The sequence below is a fragment of the Felis catus genome, chromosome D4 (genome assembly GCF_018350175.1).
Source record: "Felis catus isolate Fca126 chromosome D4, F.catus_Fca126_mat1.0, whole genome shotgun sequence".
Classification (NCBI taxonomy): domain Eukaryota; kingdom Metazoa; phylum Chordata; class Mammalia; order Carnivora; family Felidae; genus Felis; species Felis catus.
The window spans coordinates 80,296,867-80,316,983 of record NC_058380.1 but is presented as its reverse complement, the minus strand read 5'-3'; the positions used below and the strand labels follow the sequence as shown (position 1 = coordinate 80,316,983).

The following is a 20,117-nucleotide window of genomic DNA, read 5'->3' as shown; positions in this document are numbered from 1 at the left end:
CTTAGAAGCTCCCTAGGCTAATAATCATGCTGGGAACAATGACAACAGGACATCAGAAGATAGTGACATGTCCCTTCTGCTGCAGGCTCCAAACGAAGCCCTTCTTTGTCCCTGAGCTTCGCACAGCCAGCCACGGCCAAGACTTCCGCGCGCTGGGCTCAGGCAAGAAGCACAAGCCTATCCACCTGGGTATCAGTCTACATCCTGCAGGCAGAACTCTCAAGAAACACAAATGTGGCAGGTGTGGGGCAGACGAGAGATGACAGAGTCTGTGAGCGGAGGCCAAGCCCTCATGAGCTCAGAACACCAAGAATGACCAGCAGGGTGAAGACTGTACAACCTCGTATTGAACAGAGCCCAGGGCAATGCCCAGTGTGAGTCTGAACAGCCCAGATCCCCACCACAAGGGCACTTGGGAACGTGGCCTTTCTTCAGTGCTTCAGTTTCCTCCTCTATAAAATGGGGTGATGATTCCTACCCTGTAAGGTGTCTGGGAGGATTGAAGGAGCCCCTGGCACCAGGCTTGGCATGCAGCAGGTGTTCAATAACCCTAACATCCAAAGACAAACTCCCGGCCTATGTCCAGGCCCTGTATACACACAGCTCACCGGCCACATATCCACCCTCGACCTCTACCTCTGTGTCCTTCCATGCAAAACGGGAGAGGGCTGGGGGGCCCAGCCAAGGCCCAGAGACCCAGAATGGTTGCTGATTCTAGGGATGGGGAGGCATCTCAGGAGAGGGCCTCCAGCCAGCACCTAAAGAGCCCACTTTGCCTTCCAGCCGCCATGAGTCTCTCCTCATCACACCCTGCCCTCTTTTCTGGTCTGCCCTCACCAGAAAGAACAAGGGCTCTGGAGTCACCATCTGATCCCAGTCCTATCACTCATTATCTGGTGACCCTGAGCAAGTGACTCAACCTCTCTGAGCCTATGTCCTTGAGTACAGAGTGGTCACATGATCTCACAGGCTTGCCAAAACCTGATCCTAGTCAAAGTCAGTTATGGAAAAATTCCTAAGCCCATAGCATGATGAGAGATTCTTTGCAATTTAGCTCAAACTTTTACCCACCATAGAACTTCCAGAGATGCAAAGATATTTTTTGTTGCTACTAATCCTTTTAATTGTAATAGTTTTGTGGGGTTTTTTTTTTAAATACTTTCCCCTCTTAAACATAAGCAGAGGTATAATAGTGGAATGCTTTTGTTCCTTTTCCAGCCCAGAAAATAATCACAACCAGCTGGAAGAATTAAACAAGATTCAGCACATACTACCCAATGGCCGGCACAGTCGGGCTCCGGAATGGGTGCTGTCTTCTCTCCGGGCTTCACCTGCATCCAGGCACCTGCCCAGTGACCAGCATCACCCTGCAGGCATCTGTCCCTCCGGGGGCTCCGGGAACCCTCGGGGACACTGTGGCCTAACCACAGTCATCCCACCAGGACACGACAGGAGGGCTGAAGCCAGAGCTGACGTGCTCCACCCTACACACTCTGTGCCTCACAACCCCACACCCTACTTCCCAACCTCACATCCCAGGACTGTGCTAGGTCAGGGTCTCCATCTGTCCTCGGGAACCACTGCACCAGCTTCCTCGCTGCCATTATCCATAGAGATCGCATCACTGCTTACTCAAGACCCTTCCATGGCCCCCAGCGCGGACTGGAAGTCAGGACCCCCAAGCGTGGCCTTTCAGGCCCTCCATGCTCTTTCAGCCTCGTCACCCACTGACTCCTCCAGCAACACTCTCTGGGCCACCTAAACGTGCCTCTAGATGCCAATTTCCGGCCTCTAGAAGAGCTGGGGTCTAGCCTCAGCTCTGCCTCTGCCTCTGCCTCTGTGTGACCTTGCCTCTCGGAGCCTCGGGCTCCTCATCAGGCTTTTGGGGCTCCTGTGCAGACCAGACAAGATAAGGCGGTGAGCGCCAGGCGCCAGGGGGCTCAGGAAGTGCTAGCCTGGAGCCGCCCTCCAGGCACCTGCAGCCTCTCCTTGCCCTCCCACAGCAGCTGGTGGCTATCTGCTTCTCAGCCCCAGCAGCTGTGCGTGCTCTCTCCTAAGTCCCCGGAATGCAGACGTGCTTGCAGCCAGCAGCGGCAGCCAGAGGGGGAAGCAGGAGGGAGGATGGCTTAGAGGAAAATCACTGGGGTCTGGCCCAGCCAACGTTGGTGCTCACAGCTGCCTCTCAAAGAAGCGGGGGCCCGGCAGGCTCTTTCTGAGCCAGGGACTTGGTCCCAAGCCTTGACCCCTGTCTGAGCTCACAGGGTGGTAGGGGGTACCCTGGGCCCCACTCCTCCCAGACACTCCCACTCTCTGGCATCCAAAGAGACAGGAAGGAGGAGGCAAAAAACAGACAGGCCTTTGTGAGAAGACACAATTGGCTCCTGCTGCTTCGTGCCGGAGCCCCAGGCACTGACACGGAAAGGGTCCCTCCGTGACCCAGGAGCCTGCTCCATTGCTACGTCTCAAGCCCTATGTCCCAGCACCCTGTACACCATGTTCTCTGTGCCCCATACCAGACCTGTGGTCCTCATACCTTGTCCTGCGTGCGCCCCCTGATGCGCGTTCCAGGCGCTGCGTCCCATGTCACTTACACCTTACATCATGCTCCATACACCAGGTCACACAGTTGTCTGATGCCCTCTGCTCTACATACCAGCTTTCGAAACACCAGGTCCTGTCCCTTGAAAGTGTGTGCCACAAACCTTGCGCTAAGTCCGTGAAAGGTGTCCCCCACTCCGCGATTCCCATCTCTAGTGTAGTGATTAAGGAGGCCAGACTCCCAGCCCTTCCGACTGTTGCCTATTTGACTGAGAGAAGTTACCTCCATAGTCGGTGCCTCAGCAACTTTGGCTATGAAATAAAAATGATACGAACACTCACCTAGTAAGAGTTGTGGCGGGCGTGAAAAGAGACCACGCATTTAAAATGCTAAGCCCAGCACGTGGCACAAAGTGAGTCAATACAATGTTTGTGAACACTGTTACAAGCACACCCAGGTACCTGTACCGCCCCCTGTATACTGCGTGCCAGGCTCCCACATGCCTGGCTCCCACGATGCATCAGACATTCCACCACATTAGCGAAATTCAAACAACAAGCTACAAGAAGGATAGGATTATCCCCTCTCCTGTGGAGGAGACATCCAAGGCTCAGAGAGGGGCAGTAATCTGCATGAGGTCACCTAGCTAGAAAGAGTGAACCTGGAGGGGCACACACGTCTGGGCACTCAAAGGGACAGAAAGTAGATCAGTGGTGGGCTAGTGCGGTGCGTGTGGAGACAGGCATCACTTAGGGATGATCAGGGGTGATGAAAATACTGTCCAACTGCATTGTGGTGATGGTGCCAGAGCTCTGTAGATTTACTACAACTCACTGAATTCATTAGAACAGGTGAGTTATGTGTATGTAAATTACTTTGACAACTTGCAGGAATTATACTTCCAAAAAGCTGCTGCTGCTGCTGTTGTTGTTATTGTTGTTCTTTTTAAAGCTCATGCACTTCCTATGCACCATTCTGCCAAAACGTGCAGCAAAAAAGTGAGTACAGACGGTCACAGAGGCTAAGCAACCTCTCTGAGGCCCAGCCGGGGATAGCCTTGAACGGGGAGGTTCCCAAACACCTCTGCAGCCCAGGTGTGCAGCAGAATCCCTTAGGGAGCTCCAGAACCCGTGGATTCCCAGGCCCCACGCCCAGCCTCTGGGTGTGTAGGTCAGGGTGGGGCCCAGGCACCTGGGATTCTGAGACTTAGCCTGGACTGGGAGAGCCACTCATCAAAGCCCAGCATCTTCTTTCACAGGCGGGAGAGGGGACTTGTCAGACCCAGTCAATCAAGCAGTGGGGAAGCCAGGGCTGAAATTGGGGCCCCCTTCCCTGTCCTTTCTCTGTTTCCCTCCTCCTCCCTGGCCCTCAGCCTCCTGGTGACTCAGGGGTCTGAGTCATCCTGTGGCACCACAGAGGAAACTTCTTAGGAAAAACAATCCCCAAACAAAGCCTCCCCTGATCTGCGGAACAGAATAAGCCCACAGGAGGCTAAGAGAGGGAGGAGAGAAGAACACAGGGTGGAGGTGGAGGTAGAGACCAGGACCCCAGAAAGACTTGGTCTCTCCTACTGGCCACTGATTTCTGTGGGACCCTACAGAAGGCACTTCCCTGCTCTGAGCCTCAGTTTCCCCACCTGGAAATAGCACCTACTACTGCACGTAGAAGCTTATTATGGGCCCCACAACATAAGTTTTTGTAAGCTTTTTCTTATGTAATGCTTCCCCAAAACCCATGGCTAGCATCATGCCCATTTTACAGGCAGGGAAACTAAGGCTCAGAGGGTCTCAGTCCCAGGTCACATAGTTAGGAAGTACAGGGCAGGGTCTGGATCTAGGGTTATCTAACTCTGAAGTCTTGCTCTCACTCCTACACCCCTGTAAAGCATACCTCCTGCATGTGTTGGCATGCAGTTCACATCTCAACGAAAATAAGGTGAAAGGCCATGGTAGGTTCTCAGCTACAAACGCGTCTCTCCTTTCTGTGTCAGGCCTTGTTTCAGGACCTCCCGCCCCGTGGGGAGCACACAGGAACTTGGGTAGTCACTCAAATGGCTCTGGGCAGTGGGAGCACAAGGCAGGGAGCACCCAGGGCCTAACCAGACAAGGAGGAGGAACGTTTGTGCAGAGCCTTGAAGAACGAAGGGAGGTTTGTCTCTGGGAGCTGGGAACCACCAGGCAAGTCAGGAGGAGGGAACAGCAAAGGCAAAGGCTGGGAGGTGTGACCCACACAGAGCAAGGCAAACACTCGAGGGGCATGGCTGGGGAAAGGGCCCGAGTGCCAGGAGTCCTGGCCTGCTCCCAGGCAGGAGGGAGAACAGGATCAGAGCTGGTGTCATCTCTGCAGAGGGCCTGGCTGGCCGCTGACACGGGGGGTCAGGAGTAGGACTTCCCCTGAGGCCTACCTGGAGCCCCTCCTCTGAGCAGGCTTCGGGGACCACCCCAGATCCCTTGCCACTCACCCATGGGTCAGAGTCTCCCCCAAGGGCCTCTTCCTCGGCCATCGCCGGGCTGGGCAGAGGGTAGGCGAGCCTCTCCCGACCACATCGACCTAATGGCGCAGGCCTATAAATAGGACCCCGTGGCTTAGTCTGAAATAGCTGTGCCAGGCCCAACTCCACAGGCATCACATGGGCACACGCAGTTCCGGAAATGGTCCTTGACACACTGGCACATTAAAACCCAAAACTTCCTCAGGAAACCATTGTTTCATGCTTTAATTCACTTTCTTAAACATGAGGCAGTGGGTTAGGCAGAAGAGCCCACCCAACTCCTGCTGATTCCTGGCAGTGGCCCTTGTGACCCCTTCTCTGCTCCCTACTCTGGGGACCCTGAGCAAGCCACTACCTCTCTCTGGGCCTCAATTTCCCCAAACGTAACTAGGGTGGTTGGATGATTTTCTTAGGGCCCTTCTAGTCAGGATACTCCCTGGAAATATCTGGGAGACCCCCTACCCACCCAAATGCCCATCCCATTGTTGCCTCTTCTCCAGTTGACTTGGGATTTTTTTTCAATTATCAGCATTTAAAAAAAAAGGAGAATTGCAAAAGGGAGAAATGAACAGGTCTTTGCCCTGTCACCGAAAGGCTGGGTGACCTTAGATGAGTCACTATCTCTCTCTGGGCCCCAAATTCCTCAGCCATAAGATAAAGATGCTGGTGGGATGATTACAGATTTGTGGCCACACAGGACCCCCCAAGGGGCAGATTACAACATGGATGGGGCTGTTACCAACCGACAGGGAAGTAAAGATAACAGAGGCTGTCAGCGTGCACCAGGCGGATATGCTTGGAACTTTATTCCCCACTCAGTTAATCCTCAACAACCCCCTTTCCCCATCTCACAGATGAGTAAACTGAGGCTGAGGGATTGAGAGATGTGACTAGCAAGTCGGGGCCAGAGTGATGTTTCAGGCTCAGACCCGTTGTCTCTGGAGCCCAGGATGTAACCACACTCGGTGCTGCAGTGAGATGGGTGCCGGCGGCTCAGGAGTGCCGACCAACAGGGACATAACCCAACAAAGGCAGGGGACAAAGAGGGGAAGAGTGTTTTACCGTGGGAGTGACAAGGCTTTGCCCAGTGACACTCATTCTCTCCGACCAGTTCACGATGTTGCCCCTCCGGTCTGCCCTCCTCCCCACCTCTCACTTGCTCTCAAATCCCAATGTTCAAATCACTCCTCAGCTCAAAACCTGTCCACGTCTCCCTGGCATCCAGAGGACGGAGACCCTGCACCTCCGGCCACTCCCCACCTCAGCCCCACATTCCTGCTTTAGCTACACGGCTCACTAGTCCCTACGCACAGTGGCTCCAGGTGGCCGTTGCCCACGCGAGTCCCTTGCCCAGAATGTCCGAGTGCCCCCTCAGCCCGGTGCCTGGCACAGAGTAGGAGAAGCCCTCTCTGGCTCCTGGAGTCCCTGGCATTTCTCCCAGTGCACTCCGGGCCTCAGCCGCCGCAAATCTGGGTCTCCAAGTGCAGGGTGGGGTCCGATTCACCTCCCCTCTGCAGCACAGAAGCTCAGCAAGGGTTGGCTGGGTAAATGAAAAGTTGCAAAGAGCAGAGAGAATGCTGAAAAGGGCACATTTCCCAGGACAGACCAACACCAAGCCTCAAAGCCTTGACTGAGGCACAGGGTCAGGACACCACGCTGTGGAAGAGACAAAAATTACACCCTCAGGACGCATCAGAGTGGGAACTGGAGCCAGCTCTTTCGAGGGCTCCTTCTAATCATGCAATCTGGGCAGGTCCTCTCTCCTGCTTTAAAACTTTCAGTGGCGCCCCAGCGGTTTAGGATAAAGTCCAAACTCTGGCCCTTGAGGGCCTGCATGCCCAGATGCTGCCTGGCCTCCAGTTCCTTCTGCAGCCAGGCTTTCTTCCAGTTCCTCAACGACTCCACATGCAAATGCTGTCCCTCTGCCTGGGGGCTCCCTCCCCTGCTCACGCAGCCACCTGCGGCCCCCTGTCCAGGTCTGGGCTTTCTCGGGGAGGCCTCAGTCATGTGTCCGGACAAAATGCCACCACGCCCACCAACTCCATGCGCTCTCATAACCCCTGTCACTTCCTCCTCAGCTGAAGAAAGGCTGGATCTGTTACGTGTATAATAGCTGACTATCAGACCCAAGACGGTACGGCCCATGAGGGATGGGAAAATCTTGTTCTTTGCTGACTCTCCAACACCAGTTCCGGGCCTAGCATCTGTCGACACACACATGGTTGAATGAATGAGTGAATGAGCAAATGAACCTATATGCGTAACTCAAGACCAGAAGGTGGTTAGAATCCGGGTGAACATTGGATGCAGGAAAACTGGGCCCCGACTAAGAAGATCAGAGAAGTAGGGAGGTAAACTGAGCGGGGCAGCCTCCCAGGAGCAACAAGGAGAGAGTGCTTCCAGAAGAAGGTAACCAGAGAGGTGGTACGGGGAGACCTGAAGAAGTGCCACCGGATTTTGACAAGTAGGAGCTCACTGGGGCCACCCTGGCTGAACCAGAGTTCAGCGGAGGGGGGCATGAGGCGGGGGCACACTGCCAGGGGACAGCAGTGAAGGGGGCAGGGTAGCAAAGCTCTTAGTTAACAGGTACACAGCTGGGCCTGAGCCGGTCTGGCCCTGCACGGTCTGCAGAAGTGGGGAGAGCAGGAGACAGGTCCCTCTGTCACTGTTGCCAAAGACACCGGCATGGCCTAACACTCTTTTTGGTGACAGATCACTTGGGGCAATTCAGTTTTGGGAGCTGTCAGGCCTCAGTTTCAAAAGCAGAAGCATCAGAACCAAGACAGGCCCCAGATGCCTCCTTTCTGGGCAGCCTCAGGGCTGGCCCTTCGTCTGCAGAATCCTTAAGGTGCAGCTGAAGTGAGCCAAGTCCCATCTCTGGGCCTAGCGGGCCTTCTAGCAATCCCAGGCTTCGTGGACAAAGCATTCAGGAGACCATCAAAAGGCAGTTGTATCTAAGTTCTGGGAAAGAGGAACAGCAGTGACGACTGTCCCTGCCCCCCACAAAGCCAGCTGGGTCACAGCAGATGAGTAAACCCTGGAGTCATTCAGCCCCTTCTCCTTTTGGCCACCAAGGGTGATGTCATGAGCTGGAGGGGTGTTTTCCAGGCTCTCCAGACGGTTGCTATTGGAAATTCACCTCTGCTGCCGCATTGGAAGCTGGGCTTTCTCCCTAGCCGTGATCCTTCCCATTTCACAGTTCACAAAGCTCGTTAGCATCTATAAGCTTCTACAGTCCTCGTGACAACCTTGTTAGGTGGGTGGGTGGGAGACCAATACACCCATTTTATGGGGGGAGAAACGGAGGCCCAAGCTGGGTCATGAAGTGGGTCTCTTGCTTCCAGCCCAGAACTCTGCATGGCAGCCTCCTGGGGTGGGGCGGGGGGGTGGGGAAGGGGGGGTCAGTGAATCTGATAGTCAGGTGGGCCCCACCCTGCCAGCTGTCCCAGGTGGGGATGACTCATCCACCTGCCCTGTGACTCACACAGCTTGCGTCCGCCTCTTACGGTCAACAAGCTGGAGGCTTGGCAGCCACGCCCCCGCATGTTCTCACCTCTCCAAAGCCTCCGGGGAGAATTCCTGTACCTCCAGGGAATCCACCCTCTCACGGAAGAGCTGACAGAGGCCCTGAGAGGGAAAGCGACTTTCCTCCAGCCACACTGTGAGAAGTAGCACAGCCGGGATAGGGCCCAGGCGCCCCGGCGCCCAGCCCAGCCCTTCCTTGTCTCTTCCCCACAGGATCCCGCCCTCGCCGGTGAGGAGCAAATGAGGCAATGGGCAGAAATGTGCTCCGAGCTTTACCAGAGAAACCTCAGGGACTCCCTTTGAATCCACTGTGGTGAGCAGCGGCTGCTTCCACTGTCCCCTCCAGACTCCCCTGGGCAGCCAGAGCTGGGCTTAGGAGGACTCAGGGGTGTCTGCACTGCTGTACCTACCTTGCAGGGCTGTGAGGGGGAAGACGGCTGCTCCCGGCAGAGGTGCTGGGACCACGGCAGAAGCACTGATGTACAAGGGGGGTTATCAGCACGACCTGTAAACAAGGGGCCAAGAATCTCAAGGTCAGGTGCTCCAGGTCATCTGGTCAAATCCACATCTGATACTTCTACTCATCCCCAGAACCCCCCACCCACAATCACACAGCCCCTACTTGCACAGCTCAAGCAACGGGGAACTCACTTCCTGCCAAGGCCGTAAGACCATCTGTTGAAGAGTTTGGCTGGTTGAAAGAACTGTTGTTAGAATGAGCTAAAGTCTCTCTCCCTATGGCTTTGACCTGCTGGTCCGAGCTCTATCCGCTCGGATTACCCAGAAGAGGTCTGTCACCCTGTTTCCCAATGGCTCCTTAGAGACAAAGACAGTGATCTTGGGCCCCCCAGGTCTTATACAAGTTGCATACCCCCTTTCCTCCAGCTTTTCCTGAGATGAGGTGTCTGGTTCCCTCTCTCCTCACCTTCCCCAGTCAGCTCCAAATGAACCTTGTGCCTACTGCCAGCACAAGACCCAGAATTTGACATTCAGGCAAGCTCTCTCCAGGGCAGGGCAAGCAGAACTCTCACCTCCATCATTCCAGATATCATGCCTCTGTTCATCCAACCTAAAATGCCATCTGCATGTAGGCAAACCCCAGGGCATGTCTGAATTCTGCTTAGGGTCAATGTCAGAGCTGTGGTTCAGGATTCTGGAGTTAGACAAAATGACCCCTCATTTCACTAACTGTGTAACTTGATCAGGTTACTTCACCCTGAGTCTCAGATTTCTTCTCTGTAAAAAGAAGGATTAGGTCAGAACTTATTCCATAGGCTATCATAAGGAATAAATGAGATAGAATACGTCAAGGGTTTTGTACGGTACATAGGTTTACTCTGATACTTAATTCAATCCCTGAGCCTTTTTTTAGAAATTATATTTTTCTCATTCTGTACTTGTGCAACTTGGGAACCCAAGCTGTTTGCGTGGTCTACTATTGTAAGACCATATTATCATTATCTGGCAATAGGTCTTTCTCTCCTACCAGGCTGTGAGCCCTGCCAGACAGCTTGGCCTTTGAAGCCCCGCACATGAGCTGGCAAACAGCAAAAGCAGTGGGTATATGTGCTAGAAGACTGAACAAAGGACCAGCCAAGATTGGCCCCCCAGTGGATGGTGCAGCCCAGCCCTTTGGGCCCCCGCCTTTCAGGGACAAACTGGATCTTCACCCTTCCCCAACGCCCCGGAGCCCCAGGCATCTACATTCAGGGGGGCAGCTAAGCAACCTGGCTCCCGCCTGCCCTGGAAAATTTCTCTGCCCAAACCAGCTGCTCCAAGCCAAGGACAGAGTCCAAGATCCCAAATGCAGTGGGGCGCCCTACAGGCTCCAGGGATTAAGACACAAATGAGCCCTGTTCTCAGCTGACGGCCAACGGCCCAGGCATTCCTGGTGTATTTCTGCATTGTGAGCGGCAGACATAAGCAAGGCAGGGCATCCGAAAAAGAGGCTGGGTGCTTCTCGGGGCCCCACAGTGCCACCTCTGTGGCCTTCCTCAGAGAGTTCCACCTGAAGGTGCCTGGTTCCATCCACATGGATCGATCAAAGCAGAGTTGGGTTGGGCTGTGTTCCTGCAAATGACTACTGACCTCTCACTTTCTGTTCATTCTGTGTGAGGATAAGCCTTCGAAATCCACTCCCCCTTTTCTTCTACACACCTCCAGATCACACCCTCACCCTCACTGGTGGGGCTACGTTTGTTCCTGAATGTAACTTGCTCCTCCCTCTGGTGCTCCCCATCTCAGCAATAGCACCACCATCCACCATCCACATGCTGGGCCAGGCCAGACCCCAGGGCAGCACCCTCCTCAACCTCCCCTGCGCTGGCACTCATGCCTCCCATACCACCTCGCCCAGCCCTGTCCTGCCAGCTCTACTCAGATGCATCGTCTTGTCCCCACCCCCACCACCAACATCCTGGTCCAGGCGCCACCACCACTCTCTCATCTGGGTGACTACAGTGCTTGCTTCCCGATCGGTCCCCCCACCTCCTCTCTCCCCTACGGTGCAAGCCCAGACCACGCCACTCCTCTGCTCAGACTCTTCCATGGTTCTCTTAGAGCTCCCCCACCCCCCCCCCGCCCAGATCAAGTCCAAGATCCTCAGCGAACTTTTCAACGCCCTTCATGATCTGTCGCTGTCAGTCCCCTGAGCTTCAGCCTCTTTAGTTCCTGTCTTCCACCCACACCCCTCCAAGCTCCAGCCAGGCGAAGCCGCACTCTGCCCCGAGTCCTCTTGTAATCTTCACACAGAGTCTCCTCTGTTCTAGAACCCTCTTCCATCCCTGTTCGTCACTTCTCCTTCCGCTCATGATCAAGCCCAGCTTTCCTCCAGGAAGTCTGCTGTAACCTCCCCTCCCCCGTGAGGGTGAGCTCCTTGGAGCTCCCACAGGCCTCTACTCTTCCTTGCCACACTGTATTACTTACGGTCCCTTTCCAAGTCAGCCTTCCCCGTTAGACTAAGATCTGCTCCCATGGATCCGAGTACCTAGCCTAAGGCCGAGGCCACCATAGCTCAAGAGTCACCGAAGGAAGAAGCTATGTGCATATACACACGTGTGCACACGTGCGTAGACATATACTCATGCACATGCACACGTTCACAGATGCTGAGAGTACAGGTGCTGCCATCTATGGGCAAAAAGAGCATTACACTCTTTCCCAGGCTGGGGACACTGGGAGCCCCAGGGTTGCAAATTTGGCTGGGTTTAGAATTAACTCCAGCGAGCTCCAAGTTAGACTATTTTCCGTTCTGGACCTTAAGGCTGCAGCAACTTAAAAACAAGGTCCACAAACCACTGACTCTAGTCCACCGCCCACATGCTCCAGAGGGAGCCATAAAGAGAGATGTTTCTTTCCAGCACTCACCATCCCAGCCTGGGGCCCTGGGGGCGCCTGTGCTGGATTATATCTCAGAGAGGGAGAAGGCACAGAAGGTTAGAGCTGCCCACCCCAGGAAAGGCTGGCCTTCGTGTAGACAGTTCACTATTAGTGAAATTGTAAGTCACCAGGAAGCCCGTTTGTCTAAGGTGGCTAAAGAGGAGCTTTCGGCCCTGGGGGTGGGGTTTGGGGGGGGCAGGGGAGAGCTGAAGCCAGAGGTGTTTTTCTCCTAAAAGACTGCTCCCGGCATATTGGGAGGACTGTTTCAGATTTGGTGGGAGAAACATGATATCTGTCTAGTAATCCCAGAAGGGTTCAAATGGCCACCCCAATGACAACAGTTATTTTCCGTGCACCTACCAAGTATCAGACTCTTTACATACATTCATGTCTCATCCCCATGATACTCGGCCAGGCAGGTATCATGGTTCCTATTTTGTGAAGGAAGGATACAAGCTCAGAGAGGTGAAACCATGGGCTGAGGGTCACACAAGATGTCTGTGCAGTTCCCACAAAGTCAGGCTGCCTCCAGGCATCTTGGTCTTGTTAAATTTCAAGCATTAAGGCTTGGCCTCATGCATACAAAAAAAAATATATATATATATATAAAGCTTTGGTTACTCTAGATCAGGGGTTAGCAAATTTTTACTGTAAATATGTTAGTAAATATGTTCCGCTTTGCAGGCCACATACCTTGTCTGTTGCATATTCTTCCTTGTTTGGTTTTAGGTTTGAGTTTTGTTTTGTTTTGTTTGGGTTTTCAGGGTGTCTTTTTTTTTTTTTTTTAACAAACTTTTACAATGTAAAAACCATTCTTAGCTCAGAGGCATACAAAAACAGGCTGGGGCCTCCCAGAGGCTGTGGTTTGCAGCCTACAGACATGAGAGAAGAATGTCTATAATCTTAAGTATAAAAACTTCTGCTGGAAGTGTTTAAGACAAATGCTAGGTCCTTCAGCTGTGTTTCTCCTGGTTCAGATGGTTTCCTGCTGAGTCGCTCTTTCCTAAAGAAGGCCCCTACCTCGCTCTGCAATTAGGCAGCAAAATATGTCAAGGACTGTTCAGATTCTAGAAACTCCTAGCTGTGGACTAAACCGTCTGGCTCCATGTTGGGAACAGAAGAGGGAGGCAAATACTATGGGTAGGAAGAATCTCAAAGATCTAGGCTCTAGTCTGGGCTCTTAATACGGGATTTAGAATCTTACTCGGCAAAGTGTTAACTCTGTAGCAACTTCTGTGCTACCTGGGATCCTACGAGAAACGCAGAGCCTCAGGCCCCACCCCAGACCTAACAAACCAGAATCTGCATTTTCACAAAATCCCCAGGTGATTCGTGTTCACAATAAGCTTGAGATCTGCTAGAGCATCTTTCGTGTCCACATACATTATCGTTAACACAACCCTTGCCTTGAGGAAAGAGAGGGTTTATTTATTTATTTTTTAACGTTTATTTATTTTTGAGACAGAGAGAAACAGAGCATGAATGGGGGAGGGTCAGAGAGAGGGAGACACAGAATCCGAAACAGGCTCCAGGCTCTGAGCTGTCAGCCCAGAGCCCGACACGGGGCTCGAACTCACGGACCGCGAGATCATGACCTGAGCCGAAGTCGGACGCTTAACCGACTGAGCCACCCCAGCGCCCCGAAAGAAAGCGTTTAAAGACATCTCTCTTCATGTCAGAGGATTAAGTCTCTGACCTACCCTCTGCACCAGGGAGCTCAAAAAGCACCCTATTTGGGAAGTACAATCGACAGACCAAGACCCGCCATTGGGTCATGATATCAAACCTTCAACTGGCAGAAAAGTAGAACCAGGAGAACCGGAGAAGGTGCCATTCTCCATTTCCCACTGGGGGGAGACCAGTCAGAGAGGGAAATGACTTTCCCAAGAAGACACTGCCAAGGAAAACTAGGGGTCTGGCCATGGTCAGGTTGTTTAATCTTCCCAGGCATTGGGTTTAACAACTGAACTCAATTTGGCTGTGTGCTTTACGACAATCAATTTCTGTCTCTGGGGTGCATGGGTGGCTCAGTCGGTTAAGGGTCTGACTCTTGATTTCGGCTCAGGTCATGATGTCACCATTGGTGAAAACAAGCCCCATGTTGCACTCTGGGCTGACAGTGTGGAGCCTGCTTGGGATTCTCTCTCTCTCTCCCTCCCTCTCTCTCTGCCCCTCCTCTGCTTGCACACACACACTGTCTCTCTCTATCTCAAAATAAATAAATAAACATTAAAAAAATAATAATAATTAAAACTTTTTTTTTTTTTTTTTTGCAAATCAAATACATTATTTCATTTTTTCAATCCCCCAGACTATTGGAATAAAAGATTTTAAATAAACACACATTTCTCTACTTAGGTACAGACTACTCCTCAAACTCTTTTACAAATTAAATTTACAGTCCTTAATAACATGAGAAAATATGTCTGTCGCAATGCTGAAGAAAAAAAAAGAAGTCAGAATAGAAAAATTATAAATGTGGTATGAGCACCATTACGTAGGGGTAAAAAAAAAAAAAAAAAAAAAAAGTGCTGAAAATGTTGGGAAGGAAATGCCCCCAAATGTTAGCAGTGATTATCTCACATTGGCAGAATTATGGACAGTTCTTTTTTTAAATTTTATTTTCTAAATTTCCTATCATAAGTATTCATTATAATTAGAAAAAGAAGGGAGGGGAAGTCCTTGGAAGAAATACCCCGTTTCCTATGGGTATACCGCCCATCCCACTTCGCCACTCCCAAAAAGTTAACTAGTGTTTACTGTGTCCACTGAGGGCCCAGCCTCGCCGTGGCGCTTACAGTAAGGGTCGGACCCCACCCGGAAGGCTCACATATACCGTCTCTCCCATGCCTGGTAAATAAGCCAGACCCAGATGTTATCCTTGTAGAGGCGGGAAAGTAATAGCACTATTTGCTTAAGTGAATTTAGCAGAATAAATAAATCCACCCCCACTGGCGTGGCCCCTTCAGCGAAGTTCCTGGAGAGAATCTATGACTGAAACCATTTCTGGAGCCCCCTGCGGAAGAGCCAGCGTCTGGGATGCTGTTATCCCTTAATCTGAGCATTGGGTGAAAGAGGTATAGAGGGTCTCTCTGAGGCAGGACAGGAGGGATGAGGATGGGGAGGCCGGGAAGGAGGCTAGAGGGCCACGTGGCCCCTGGGAGCTCACGTCTCCACACTTCACTTTCCTTATCTACAAAGTGGAGCCCATCATGACAACCCCAGGGCTATTGTGAGGCTCAAGGAAAAGAAGGTAAATCATTTCGTCTCTCTAGGCTGAGCCTCAGTTTCCTCATCTGTGAAATGGAGTCAGTATCTCCTCCACAATAGGGCTGTTAAAAGATTAAACAAGACAGTGAACACAGCAAGCATGCTCCATACGGTGGCCATGATTCTTATTGCTTGTAGAACAGGGAATAAGATACTTAAATGAATCTTAGGCCTCAACTTCCTTATCTGCAATATGGGGCAACCAATTCAGTCTGCGAAGACCAAATTCATGAACAGCTGGATCCCCAGCTAGCACTGGAGTAGGTTAAACATAATAGGCTACGGACTCACTTGGAGGTGCACGTCTGTGCACTGAGCACAAAGCCTCCTGACTCAGAGCCCATCAGAGCCAGGAAAGCTTGATGTTATCCTGCCCACCCCTCTAGCACAAGGTGGACACGGGAGCACAAGTCACTCAGTACTTTGCCAGTGACAAAACCAGGACCCAAGTCCGGGCCTTCTGCTGCCCAGCCTCGCTCACCACGCCTGCTGATTTTCTCTGCCCTGCCCTCAAATTGTTGATGTGGTCCCGGGCAGGACAGGGGAGAGCAGGCCTATGGTAGGGGAGCATGAGTGGGGGAAGGGGACAGGGAAGGGGAAGCCAGAGAGCAGCAGGAACCCAGCCTGCCTGTGGTCTACAAATTCACAAACCACATCAGGCTGAAATATGACACAAGCTCACCGAGTTGAAAGGGAGGCGGTATTTTTGTTTAACATACCCCAGCTGCCTAAACGCTGGTCTCTCCCTTTCCCTCCCCGCCAAAATGCATAATTCCTGGGATCTGCTTTTCCCTGCTTGCTTCTGCCAAAGGGGACATGGCCCTGGCTGGGACCCCAACTCACCGAGTGACCTAGGACAAGTGATCTTGTGTTCTCTCAGAGCCTTGATTCCCTGAAACGGAAGGGAGACTGACCTATGCTCTGGAGTCCTGTTGATAGTACAGAAAAGGATGAATTTCCAAACAGTACCGGGAGGTTTTTCAGGCCTCTCTGCTGCAGGGCTGAGCGCCCCAAGCTGTGTGCACTGACCCAGATCCCTTGTCACAGCCACAGCGAAGCCCCCAGCAGTGCTCATAATGTCAGGACTACAAGGAAACTTCAGGATAACGAGTGCAGGGATTAAGAGCTCTGTAGTCAGAACTCCAGAATCCTGGCGCCCATTACCTTTAACAACGAAACTCGAGACACATTTTTTAGGCTCGGGTACCTCATCTGTAAAAGGGGGAAACAGTAGTACCTAAGAGGAACAGTTGCGAGGAATCAAGGAAGTAATTAATGTTCCAGCGGCTGGTACACTAAAATGTGTATTATTATTATCATGCCAACCAACGCCACCTCCCCCCCCCCACCACCATTTTACAGAAGAGGAAACTGAGGTCCAAAGAGCCAGGCGTTGCCACAGGTCCCTCCGAAGAACCAAGGCTGCAGCTCCACTCCCAAGTCAATGCTTCTGACTTCTCTCGGTTTCTAATAAGCAAATATACACACTCAGAGGCTGTAGTTACAGCCTGTAAAGTCTGCTTGAAGAAAACCAGAGATCAGTGCCTCAGCAAAGGAATACAGATCATGCAGACATCATCTCAGGGACCTACCTGGCAACTTCTCAAGAAAGACCCAAACTACACACAGGAATAGGGAGAAGTGACCTAGTGCACCGGATGGCTGAGAAGTGTAAAGGCATCCGGTCAACAGCTCTTGCTCATAATAGCTTGGCAAAGTGCACATGTGGCTGCCTCTGGGGAAAGAACGGGGGCTGGAGGGATGAAGCTTACACTATACTCTTCTCTATGTTTGAATCTTCAGTGCTATTTTTTTCTGCTTTAAAAATAATAAAATAGAAGAGAAACAACACTGCAAAAAAATAAATAATAATTTAGCAGCCTCGTCCGGTAGCTTTCAGCCTATCGTCTGCTTTCAGATGAAATTTAGAGAGGGTTCCAAGACCTTCAGCTGGGTTTCCAGAATCTGCAACTCTGATCTGTCATGGTGGCCACTGCTCTGGTTCAGACCTGCACTGTCTTTACCCTGGACCATGCAACAGCCTCTTCAGGCTCCCCCTGCGTCCAGTTTGCCCCTTCCAGTGCATCCCCTACATCAACGACCAGATCAGTGAGAGTTTTTATCAATTGCTGTGGTCGAAAACCTTTCTCAGCTCCCCATTGCCTTCAGGATAAAGTCCAAACCCTTAGTTTACAATCTTTATTTACAGTCTCAACCCCCACAGCTGCACCCTTCCTTCACTGCTATTCTAGCCATGGATGGCTCAAGAAACCTCAGTACCTTTGCACAAGCTGTTCCTGTTTCTTAGAATGTCTTTTCCCTCGACTCCTTTAACTCCTGGGAACCTGTTACTGATTTCTGAGGCCTGGGTCGCCCAAACATTCTTAGTCGCCCCTTTATGGACTGAAATAACTCTCGGTATCACATGATTGTGTCAACCACTATGGATGAGAAGTATCTTGAGGACAGAGAGCTTTGTCCTCCTCGAGGGTCTTGGGCCTTCACAGGGCAAGGTATAGGACACAGGCCCAGAAAAGTGTTGAATTGAGGAAGGAGGGCAGGAAGGAAATGCCATGAGAGGCAAAACCCCCCCTCCCCCCCCCCCCCCCAGCTCCCGGGATTTCCTAGGTTCGTGTTAGTTCGTAATAAAAAAAAAACAACTATGGAAAATTCTGGAGTAAAGTTCCCTTCCCTGATTCACACGGAAACCTTCTTTGCTGCTGTGTAACTGCCCCCGGGTGCCAACCCAAGCTCCCCAGCTGTTTACAATTTTCCTGGCATTTATAAATAGCAAGGCCTCAGAAAGGAAAGTGGAATTTCAAGGGAGTTGGATGCTGCCTGTCCCCCCATCCCACCCTTCCTTCTCTCAGAGGCCCAAGCCTCTTCCCCTTAACATCCCCTAGAAACACCAACCAGCACCCCCAAGTGTGGGGATGGGGAGGGGAGAGGATGTCTTAATGAATGGAACACTCAAGAAAGAGTGAAAAGCTCCACCAGCTAGAAAGGACTCAGCTTAAAGGCCAACTGGAACTGGGTCCTAGCCCTGCCCTTTTGTCACCGTGTGACTGTGAGCCCATCACAAACTTTCTGGGCCCTGCGGTTGTCTCAGCTGTGGAATGGGGTTGAGGCGACACTCCAGCAAGCTATGGTCACTGCAAAGGGGTGCAGCAAGAGGTCCCGGTGCCCTGGTCAGAAATGTGGTCCTGGGAGAACAGGACCTACAGGATTAAGTGTTTGAAAAGTCTCCAGGAGCCAAACAAAACCACAGGCTCCTCCCCAGGGCCCCCACTTCCACAAAGCCGGAGTCAACCCCAGAATAGCCCTTGAATGCCTTTGGCTCTTTGGAGTTCTGGCTGTTTTAAAGATGCCCTCTCTGCTCTGTGGAAGGTATAAAGGCGGGATAAAGAGTGTATGCCTGGGCACATAGAGGGCCACAAAGGAAACCAATGGCCCCTCCCCACCCAAAGTCTCCCCCGTGCCTTCCAAAAACTTGCCCTTGACAACTGCCCAGAGCAGCCGGCCTGCACTGGGCCAGGGGGACACTGCTGTGACCAGATTCTGGGTGGTGATCAGCCCCCAGAAGAGATGGGGACGCAGGGAGAAAGGGAGACTCCAATCACTGTCTTCAACTCTGAACGAAGTTTTCCGTGTGAGTCAGAGAAACCAGCGTACATTGCAGGGCCGAGGAGGACAAGGCACCGTCAGGTTAACAACTGCAAGCAGATTTCAGACGGCGAGTACAAGGAAGAAGTTTCTAACAGACCTGGGCCCAAAAAGAGGAAGGAGGCGGAGGGCTCCTCGTCGCCCGGGGAGAGCAGGCGAAGGCATTATTACCTTGGAGTCGAGGTTCCGCCGAGCACACTCTCCGGCGGAGCCACCGCCCAAACCGCAGACGCGCGGCCACCTGCAAGCCCGGGTCGGATACACCGAGTGCCCGAGCACCGGGGTGACCCCGAGCCCAGGTCCCTCACCCGCGGGGGCGGGGTCAAGGTTAGCTCAGGTGCTTGCAGCACAGCGGGGCCTGTAGGTGGAGGCCCGGCCTCCCTCCTCCCCGGCCCTAGCCCCCCTAATCCAACCCTTCTTGGTTCCCTGGGAGACCAGCAGGGTGAGGGAGGAAGCCCTTCTCCAGCGATGCCCCGCTGCCGGGACGAGCTCAGACCTAGAGGGGAGCGAGAAGGACCCAGATGCCCGGGATCCCCAAGACGTCCTGGGCCGGGGCCGTGGCCGCCCCCCTCCCTTACCTGCTGCGGAGGCGCTGGCGACGACGGCTGCAGGGTCCAGCTGTGCTCAGCTGGTTCCGGGCGGCGGAGCGGGGGCTGTGCGCCCGTTCAGACGCGGTGGGCAGGGCGCGGGCGGGAGCCGCCCTCGGGGCGGGGCGGCGGGGCCGGGGCGGGGTGGGGGGGTGGGGGGTGGGAGTGGGGGAGGAGCGCCGGCCCCCCCACGCAGGCAGCTGGGCGGACGGCGACTCCGGCTGCAGATTTGCATTCGTCCCGGGCGGTCTGCACTACTTTGCCAAACCCCCTCGCTACATCCGCGCGAGGAAGACAACCGCACCCCGCCTTCCCGGGAATAAACGGAGTTTCGGGGCACCGCGGGGAGATCTCCAGGAGGTTGGGGGTCGTCGGGGGCCGGGGGGAAGAGACCCAGAGTAGTAGCTCCTGGGCTGGGCTGGGGCCAAAGAGGCTGGGATGGGCGGCGCGCCTTGCTCAGCTGGGATCAACCAGGCAGATTTCAGCTTCTGGGAGTGCCGACTTCAGGAGGCAAAGCCCCCTGCAGGAGAGCCTGAGATGGGCCACCAGCAAAAGAAGGGAGATGTGCAAGCAGCTGCTAGACCCACTGAAAGAAAGGAGAACGTTTCCCAACTTCATTCAGAATGAAAGAACAAGAAATGCCAAGTGCATCCCTGTCCTTCAA

General features: G+C 53.0%; 1 protein-coding gene across 3 annotated transcripts in view; it reads right to left on the bottom strand.

Annotated features, from left to right (window-relative positions):
* The window catches only part of GSN (gelsolin), a 53,558-nt gene extending 33,980 nt beyond the window's left edge, over positions 1–19,578 (bottom strand). For 2 of the 3 annotated variants that reach the window (XM_045043478.1, XM_023242668.2), the window contains exons 1-2: positions 19,445–19,578; positions 8,966–9,060 (exon numbers count right to left, since the gene is read on the bottom strand). Coding sequence is in view for 1 of the 3 variants with exons in the window: in XM_023242669.2 (XP_023098437.2) it covers positions 5,001–5,042 (42 nt within the window). In the remaining 2 variants the exon portion in view is untranslated. Of the gene's footprint in view, positions 1–5,000; positions 5,134–8,965; positions 9,061–19,444 lie in introns of those variants that run through there. The other variant, XM_023242669.2, reaches the window with a different exon arrangement.
* Between the last annotated feature and the right edge of the window lie 539 nt (positions 19,579–20,117).